The 9,169-nt window shown below is 53.4% G+C and overlaps 1 protein-coding gene across 2 annotated transcripts; it reads left to right on the top strand.

The window, feature by feature from the left end:
- The first annotated feature begins 2,758 nt into the window (after nucleotides 1-2,758).
- On the top strand, nucleotides 2,759-8,764 carry COMMD4 (COMM domain containing 4). Of its 2 annotated transcripts, none has more exons than XM_041746578.1 (8): nucleotides 2,759-2,865; nucleotides 6,576-6,647; nucleotides 6,872-6,937; nucleotides 7,089-7,128; nucleotides 7,418-7,537; nucleotides 7,705-7,785; nucleotides 8,273-8,449; nucleotides 8,535-8,764. In XM_041746578.1, exons 1-8 carry the CDS (start codon nucleotides 2,863-2,865, stop codon nucleotides 8,573-8,575), a joined length of 600 nt encoding a protein of 199 aa, XP_041602512.1. In that variant the 5' UTR covers nucleotides 2,759-2,862; the 3' UTR covers nucleotides 8,576-8,764. The 2 variants fall into 2 exon arrangements, with proteins under 2 accessions (XP_041602512.1, XP_041602511.1); XM_041746577.1 differs by having other exon boundaries at nucleotides 7,684-7,785.
- Nucleotides 8,765-9,169: the final 405 nt, after the last annotated feature.

Genomic DNA, 9,169 nt, shown 5'->3' with positions numbered 1-9,169 from the left:
ACACACACACACACACACCATGCCAGCTGGCATTCCGTGCCTTCCAGTTTTTCTTCAATTTTCTAGATAGACTGTCATCTGCAATTATGAGTTTATTCTTTTCCAATATTTATGTTATCGATTTTCCCATGTTTTATTTATCTAGAATAGAGCTTCTCAACACCAGCACTATTGACATTTTTGGCTAGATAATTCTTTGTTATGGGGGACTGTCCTGGGCCTCGTAGGACGTTGTAGGACGTTTAGCAGCACCTCTAGCCTCTGTCCTCTGGATGCCAGGAGCACTCTCTAGGATACTAAAAATATCTCCAGACATTAGCAAATATCCCCGGAGAGGCAAAATCACCCCCAGCTGAGAAACGCTGGCCTAAGCATCTAGAACGATGTTGGGTCATAGTAATGCTGGCACACGACTTTACGGGAGTGGTCTAGGACTTTATGGGAGTGGTCTAGGACTGAAGCATACCAGCATCTCCTGCTCAGGGCCAGTGTACTGCATCAAAGTTTAATTTGCATAAAGTAAAAAACATGACTGTCATACAAATAATGAAAGAATGCATATCAAATTTTTAAACAGTGAGGGAATCAGTAAGATGGTAAAGCGAGTTCAAGTAACATTTTGGGAAGAAACATTTCTAGTATGTGTCAAATTAGAGAGAAAACCTGTTAATGTCTCGCAGGGTGATAAAACTGTAATCTTTGCAGTTACCTTTTCTACTGGACAGAAATCTACAAGTTAACATAGGACTTTTCAGGTACATTTCCTTACATTAGTGATTTTCAAAGTATAGGGTCTCCAAAGCCAAAGCATCAGTATCACCTGCTAACTTGTGGGAATTGCACACTTTCGGATCCTATTCCAAGCCTATTTCATTAGAAACTTTGAGGGTGGAAAGGACCTCTGTCTCCTCAAGCCCTGTGGGGGATTCTGATGCTCTGTGAAGTCTAAGAACCACTATTCTAAATAATTAAATAATGTCTATTTGTGAAACAAATCTGTGAGACAATGCTCCAATGTAACATTAAAAGGACATGCCACCCACCTTTTTGCCTTGCTTCCAGATTTAAATAATTGTTTGTCTATCTGATATTAAGTCTCATGTTTGCTCTTTTGCTTTTCAAATATTCTGTCAACTTAAGGCAGTTTCCACCTATTCCCAATTTTTTCTTTTTAACCTTTTGGATCAAAAATTATTTTCTAAGTCTGTCAACTATTTTCTTCTTCTTTTTTTTTTTTTAAACTATTTTCTTCTTTAACCTACTGATGTGATGAAACAGAAGTTGAACTGGTCTTATAATTCCTAAGATGAAAGTTTTTTTTTGGCCTAGTGTAGTATTTTAACACATTGTTGACTTCAACATGCTGACATTCATGATTTTTTAAAAGTTCTTGATAAGTGAGATTGATTTGAGCATGAATTGGGAAGCTTTCCATCTTCTTCTATTTATGGAGCAGTTGAATTGCAATGGGTTCTGTCCTTTGAAAGCCTGAAAGGCTGCAACAATAAAACCAGCTGGGCCTGGCTTATTCCGGGTGGGATATGTAATCAAAAAGAGTTCTCAAATTGTTCAGTTTCTTCTTTGGTTATTAGTCTATTCTCTAGGATATTTTTGGTGCTGTTGCTGGTTTTTTTTTTTTTTTACCTCTTTAAAAATTTTAAAAAAGATTTTATTTATTAATCTGACAGAGAGAGAGCATGAGAGAGAGAGCACAAGGGCAGAGAGAGGGAGAAACAGGCTCCCCGCAGAGCAGGGGCCTCCATGTGGAGCTCCACTGATTTTCAGAGAAAATTGTACATATTGTAAATATAAAGCTTAAATGAATTTTCATAAACTGCACAGCCCACATGTCCAGAACTCATAAGAAAACTACTAGGGACGCCCGGGTGGCTCAGCGGTTGGGCGCCTGCCTTTGACCCAGGGCGTGACCCCAGGGTCCGGGTGGGGGGTGGGGGGTGGGGTCGAGTCCTGCATCAGGCTCCCTGCAGGGAGCCTGCTTCTCCCTCTGCCTGTGTCTCTTATGAATAAATAAATAACATCTTAAAAAAGGGGAAAAGGCCGGGGGGGGGGGGGGGGGGGGGACTACTAGTAACCCGCAGAGCTCCTTCCAGTGCCTGCATATTTTATTTCATCCTGATGAATTCCCCTTCGTTGTCTTAGTTACAGTTGGCTGTAGAAATTGCCTTGCTCACAACTCTCCCTGTGGCTTCACCGACGTTAGATGTAGCTTCGTTTTTCTCAATCGAATGGGAGAAAAATAGGTTGTTTTAAGTTGCATTTTCTCTGTGTACCATATTTCAGTGGAGTTTTCCAAATGCCTCTGGCTCGGCCCGTAGCTGGCTTGTCTGGGCACCGCTCACCCGCGGGCAACAGCGAGCCCCTGATCCACCCCTCCACGGCGATCGCTCCAAGTGCCCGAAAAGGCTCCCGGGCTCCTGCTCCCTTAAGCTGAACACATCCGATGGCTCCCCACTCCCTCTTTACTAGCTAAACGGGGTGGGGGAGTTGGCACCGCTCGCTCCCGGGTAGCGGTCCTGGGGAGACAAGGACCAGCACTCCCCCCCGCAGCTCAGCGCCTGGACCTCCGCGCTCGCCCTGCGCCGGCTCCGCCCCGCCCCCCGGCCCCGCCCCCGGACCAGCCCCGGCCCCGCCCCGCCCGCAGAGGCCCCGCCCCCTGGCCCAGGCCCCCCGTAGAGGCCCCGCCCCTGCCCGTAGAGGCCCCGCCCCCGGCCCAGGCCCGCCCGTAGAGGCCCCGCCCCCGGACCGTCCGTAGAGGCCCCGCCCCGCGCGCGCCACGTGACCGCCGCGTCAGCTGACCCGGGCGCGCGGGGAGGAGACGGGCGGGACCCGCTTTCTGGCGCTATGGTGAGGGCCGCGGGGTGACTGGCCGGCCGGGCGGGCGGGCAGGTCGGTCCCCGAGTCTCTGGTCTGCGGCGGGTGGCGTGGTGGCGGCAGACGCGTGGGTGCGGTCAGGGCCGGCGGGCGGGCCACGCGCTCGGAGCCGCGGCGCTTCCTCGGCGGGAAGGGAGGCCCCGCAACCCCCGGGCAGGAAGTGGGGCTTCCCCGGGGCAGCGCTGCCGGGCCCTCCTCGGCCCCGGGACGGCCCCAGAGGTGCCCTCTTCCCGGCCCTCTTGTACGGCCCGGAGAAGACGTGCGCGGAATCGGGCCCGGCCTTCCCAGAGCCGCCGCGGCGCTGGGGCTTGCCCGCCCGTCCACCCGTTCGTTCCTCCCGCCGCCTTTGCCGCCTCCGCCCACGCCGTGCGCCAGGCCCCGGGGCTGCAGCTGCAGGAGGCCTGACCTCGCAGTCACAGTGCAGACTTGAGGGGAAGGTTCTGTGCCCCGTGTGCAGTTAGGAGGGCTTCCTGAGGGTGACAGCAGCCTGAGCGTCGGCCGCGGCGCAGTTGTGTACCAGGGGTTGGGAGGCTGGGGGGCGGGGCTCCATCTTCAGACAGAACCGCGTGTTCGGGGGCTTCAGGTGAGAGAGAGCATGGCCCCCTAGCATGGACGCACCTCTCCCAGCTGGAAGGGTGTTAGCTGGAAGTTAGTGCAACAGGGGGCTCGACAGGCAACAAAAGCCAGATCTTGCTGGGTCTTCAAGCAGGGAAAGCAGTGTAGACTATAAGAGGGCACTGGGAAGCTAGGAAAGTCCTCCTGGCCGACTTGTGGAGGCAGCAGGAGCGGAGCAGAGAGCCCAAGCTGGGGCAGCAGACCTCCCAGGAGGTGGTGGTGGCCTGAGTTAGGGCAGAGAGCGGGGATAGAAGTGGGGCAATCATCAGGGCCCAAGGACTAAGTGCGTGAAGGAGGGGGGGTATTGCTCCGTGGAGTGGGAACCACAGGAGGGGAAGCAGGTTTCAGTGCAAAGGGCAAAAGTTAACTTTGGTAGGCGGCACCATGTGAGGTTTCTGTGAGCCACCGGGTGCAGCTGGCTAGAAGGCAGTCTCTAGATTCAAGGGTCTGCAGCTCGGAAGAGAAGCTGCAGTGCAGCTATAGGAGTCATCAGCACAAGGATGATCCTTGAAAGCCTCAAAACATGTAACATCTCAGTGATGTGAGTTGGGAAGAAAGGACTTAAGGCAGAACCTAGAGAAACGCGAGCATTTAAAGAGATTACACAAGGAACGCAGTCTTGGAGTAAAAAGATGTGACTAATATAAAGATGGGAGAAGACTTCTGTGGGTGGAAGTCAGGGGCCGGTGAACTTAGGGGGAATCTCACATCTTATTTTTTTTTAAAGATTTTATTTATTTATTTATTCATAGAGACAGAGAGAGAGGCAGAGAGAGAAGCAGGCATCATACAGAGAGCCTGATGTGGGATCTGATCCAGGCCTCCAGGATCACGCCCTGAGCTGCAGGCAGCACTAAACTGCTGTGCCACCAGGGCTGCCTGAATCTCACATCTTAATTTGCACTAACTTCAGACTGATTTTTAGCACTTCCTTCAATTATGTCAGCAGCCAACCCCCGTATTAACAGTGCCTCTGACTTTGTCACCAGTAGAGATTAGAGACATTTTCGTATCACGTTACAGCTGTTGACATCCTTCACGTATTTATGCAGGTCTTTTCTAAGTCACGATGGGCATTGGACTTGAAACATACACCACATCACCAATTTGAATATTTTGATAACTTAGTTTCCTTTGCAACTTCTGTATTTTATGCATTTTAAAAAAGATTTTATTAATTTGACAGAGAGAGAGAGTACAAGCAGGGAGAACAGCGGGGAGAGGGAGAAGCAGGCTCCCTGCTGAGCAGAGAGCCCAACGCAGGGCTTGATCCCAGGACCCTGGGATCATGACCTGAGTTGAAGGTAGGCACTTAACCAACTGAGCCACCCAGGTGCCCCTGTTTTATGCATTTAAAAACATTGTTTTAAAAATACATACATACATACATACATACGTTGTTTTGAGAAAGGCCCATCATCTTCACCAGATGGCAGATGAGGCTGTGGAACGAAAATGTTGAAAACCCCTGAAATAGAGACAGAAGTGCAAGACTGTCTTTAATACTCCATCATCTCACCAGTTGTCTGAGGTACCTGCTCCACAGTAAGGATAGCAGGCAGTGTGCAGAGATCACCATCTGTGGGTTGGGGGGAGGAGGGTGAACCAGCACGTGAGACCGAGGCCAGGACAGGGAGAAATCCAGGAGAGCATGCTTCTTTACCAGGAAGGATGGGTTTGTGTGGGATGCTGCTGGGGAGTTGAGGAAGAGGAAGACCAGATTCAGTACAGTCATTTGTGACCATGGCTAGAGGACTTCATTGGAGGCCCACATAGAAGCACCAGTGCCTTGGGGTGAGGTGAAAAGGAGCAAGATAGTCGGAGATTGAAGGGTGGTGGAGCTGAGAAGTGGCTGAGAAGGTGACTGGTAGGGCTAAGCAGGGGGCATGGTGTTGCTAGGCTGTACCCAGGGCCCAGCAGAATGAGAACATGGGTGTGAGGTATCCCCAGTTTGCAGGGTTTTGTTCCAGCATCTGTAAGCAGCCCCCATGTAAGAGGCATGGAAAGATGGCATGTATACTGCTGTGCATGAGAGCTTTGCCAGGCAAACAGGACAAAGGACAGTTGATCTGGGGAATGGAGGTTATTGGCAAGATATGATTGATAGGACGGGTTTGCATTCTAACAGGAGACAGACCTCGAATAAATAATAAATGTAAGGTCCGCTGTGGAGATCAAGAAAGAAGGATAGGGGCTATAGCATGATGGAGAAGAGCTATTTTATTTTTTGAACAGCCTTACTGAGATAAAATAAACAAAACACACATATATAAATGGATAGTTCAGTAAGTTCTGAAATGTATATGTTCGTGAAAACAGTTCTCTAATCAAGATAATGAACATACCACTGGCCTCTGAAACTTCCTTGTGCCCTTTGGCTGTTTCAGAAAGTACGGTCAGGGTGCCTGCAGTTGGTTAAGCATCTGACTCCTGGTTTCTGTTTAGGTCGTGCTCTCAGGGTCCTGGGACTGAGCCCCAGTCGGGCTCTGCACTCCGTGCGGAGTCTGCTTTAGATTCTCTCTCCCTCCCCCTCTTTCCCCACCGCTTGTGTTCTCCTGCTGTCTCTCAAATAAATAAATCTTAAGAAAAAGGAAGAAAGAATATGGTCAGAGGAGGCCCATTTGAGTGGAGACGAGTATGAAGTGAGAGAGCAAGACAGCAAGGACAAGGCAGGAGAGTGCCTGGTGTAACAGGAGTAGCAGGGAGGCCAGTGTGGCTGGAACTGGGGAGGAGAAGGAGGAGGAAGTGAGAGGTCAGTGATGTCGTGACAGGGTCTTTGTTCTGTGCTGTGCTGTACCCCCAGTGCTTAGAGTGGAATCTGCCCCAATGAAGTTTGCCATAGTCCATGTTACCTGAGCACATGAATGCCTAGGATAGGCATCAGAGCAAGGTTTGGTGGCGGGTGGGTCTGTGAGAGGGTTTTCTCAAAAGCCTGCTAATAGGACAGAACAAGTGGCCAGGGGCATCCATCTTGGACAGGGAGTAGGGATCCGTGAAGAGCGTAATGTGGGAGACACCTGGCCACGCCTCAGCCCTCCATCCTGACCGCCTGCCTCGCTCCTGTGCAGAGGTTCCGGTTCTGTGGTGATCTGGACTGTCCCGACTGGGTCCTGGCGGAGATCAGCACACTGGCCAAGATTGTTGAGTGCATGGGGGCTTCCTGAGGGTGGGGGGAGGCAGGGATTGGGGGTGGGGCTTTGGGATGGAGGGTGGTGAGGTGGCTCTGAGGATGGGGCCTCAGTGCCCTCCGCTTGTCCTAGCCTGCTGTGTGACTCTAATCATGTGGCCAGCCCCCTCTGAGCCAGCCCCCCAGCATGGAGGGGTGGGGTGGGCCAGTGTGCTAACGCAAGGCCTTTCCCTCCAGTCTTCCGTGAAGCTGAGGCTGCTGTGTAGCCAGGTGCTGAAGGAACTTCTGGGACAGGGGATTGACGTGAGTGCAGGGCCCGGCACCCCCACTGCCTCATGACCCTGTGACCCCTACTGCCCAGACCTAGGGAGGTGGGCGATCAGGATGCAGGCTGGGGTGCAAGTGGCTGGTGAGCAGGGGCCTGGCACCCCCTGAGGGCCTCCTTTCCCCATAGTACGAGAAGATCCTGAAGCTCACCGCTGACGCCAGGTTTGGTGAGTACCCCACCGAGTCTGCAGACCTTTGGGCCACTGTGGGTACTGGGCCTGGGGCTTAGCGCAGAGGCCCCTCTGCCCAGCAGCCTGTCCTGACCCACTTGCCTCAGCAGAGGAGCACCAGGGAAGAGACGTATTGACAGTCCTGCCCTCTGCCAGTGCCCGGTGAGGCGGTAGCTGTGCTCGTGGTTCAAGGAGGCCTGGGCGCTCTGAGCTGAGGATAGTAGGGTGACAAGGAGGTGGTTGAGGCCACGGTGACACCCCCTACCCCACCCGTGGGTCTCCCCAGAGTCGGGCGATGTCAAGGCTACGGTGGCAGTGCTGAGTTTCATCCTCTCCAGTGCGGCCAAGCACAGTGTGGATGGCGAGTCCTTGTCCAGTGAACTGCAGCAGCTGGGGCTTCCCAAAGGTATGGGCATGCAGGCAGGCAGGGGTGTAACCTGCGTGCCAGGGGCTGCTGGGCAGCAGGCCAGGCCGAGTGGCTCTGAGATGTGCCCTGGCCTCTGGGCCAGGAGCCTGAGACCCGCCCTGTGAGCCCCCACCTGCTATGTCCAGGGACCTCCGTTCTGTCCCCAGAGCACGCGGCCAGCCTCTGTCGATGTTATGAAGAGAAGCAAAGCCCCCTGCAGGAGCACCTGCGGGCCTGCAGCCTGCGAGGTGAGTGGGGGAAGGAGCCCCGGTGCGGTCTGGGCTCCATTCTGGAAGGTGCATGCTGTGTGGGAGGTTCTTGTCCTCAGAAAGGAGACTTCAGGGGATCCCTGGGTGGCTCAGTGGTTTAGGGCCTGCCTTTGGCCCAGGGCGCAGTCCTGGAGTCCCGGGATCGAGTCCCACGTCGGGCTCCTGGCGTGGAGCCTGCTTCTCTCTTCTCCTGTGTCTCTGCCTCTCTCTTTCTATGTCTATCATAAATAAATAAATAAATCTTAAAAAAAAAAAGAAAGAAAGGAGACTTCACCCTGGTCTCTTGCCTCTGAGATCTGCTGTGGATAATCTCACTTCTGATCATTGAGCACCTTCCCTGGGTCAGAGGGAGGAGAGGTTTTCAAAGGTCATACAGCCTTGAAGAACCGAGAGCTGAGCCAGGTGTGGGCTGAGGGCTGCGTAGCCTAGCGGCCCGTGATCCTGAAAGCCCTACGCCGTGTCACAGTGAATAGGCTGGTAGGTGTGGGCTGGCGGGTGGACTACACCCTGAGCTCCAGCCTGCTCCGGTCCGTGGAAGAGCCCATGGTGCACCTGAGGCTGGAGGTGGCGGCTTCCTCGGGTGCCCCGGCCCAGCCTGTGGCCATGTCCCTCTCAGCAGACAAGTTCCAGGTCCTCCTGGCAGGTGAGACTCGGCTGTACCTGGAGGGGGAAGGGGCCTCCCGGACCCCCGCTGATTGCCACCCACCTGCCCACCTCTTCCCCTGCAGAACTGAAGCAGGCTCAGACCCTGATGAACAACCTGGGCTGAGGAGAAGGCCTCCCTCCCCACTCCCCACAGCTGGCCCGGCTCCGGGACCCTGGAGGCCTGGCTGGCTGGGTTCCCCCCTGAGAACGCAGCATAAGGATTCCGGGGACTTCTCCACGTTGCCTTCCCTCCCCCACAAAAGGCACTTGTCAGCAGTTTCCACAAGCAGGAAGAATAAACTAGTGTAAAGCAGTGTGTGCACAGGTTTCTTTTTGGGTTCAGATGAAAGGTTTTGTGAGAGGGATCCCTGGGTGGCGCAGCGGTTTAGCACCTGCCTTTGGCCCAGGGTGTGATCCTGGAGACCCGGGATCGAATCCCACGTCAGGCTCCCTGTGCATGGAGCCTGCTTCTCCCTCTGCCTGTGTCTCTGCCTCTCTGTCTCTCTCTGTGACTATCATAAAATTAAAAAAAAAAAAAAAAAGGGGTTTTGTGAGAGAAACCAAGTGGCCTGCAGACCTCCCTGACCCGTTCCTCATTTTCTCTTTTCGACTGCTGGTCGAGGTGGACGAGGACTGAAATGGCACAGCTTGTCTCTAGACAGAAAACCAGGACTCCTGCTGCCAGTCCTGTGACGTTCGTGGCTCTGCCCCCTGCACT

The sequence above is a fragment of the Vulpes lagopus genome, chromosome 2, assembly GCF_018345385.1.
Source record: "Vulpes lagopus strain Blue_001 chromosome 2, ASM1834538v1, whole genome shotgun sequence".
NCBI classification, from domain to species: Eukaryota; Metazoa; Chordata; class Mammalia; order Carnivora; family Canidae; genus Vulpes; species Vulpes lagopus.
The sequence above is the reverse complement of the archived record's forward strand: the minus strand, read 5'-3'. Positions and strand labels throughout refer to the sequence as shown.

Excerpts from the sequence above, each read along its gene's own strand:
- COMMD4 (XM_041746577.1), top strand. Across the intron at positions 6,648-6,871 it reads TCAGCACACTGGCCAAGATT|TCTTCCGTGAAGCTGAGGCT; the intron begins GTTGAGTGCATG and ends CTTTCCCTCCAG. Across the intron at positions 7,538-7,683 it reads GCAGCTGGGGCTTCCCAAAG|GGACCTCCGTTCTGTCCCCA; the intron begins GTATGGGCATGC and ends TGCTATGTCCAG.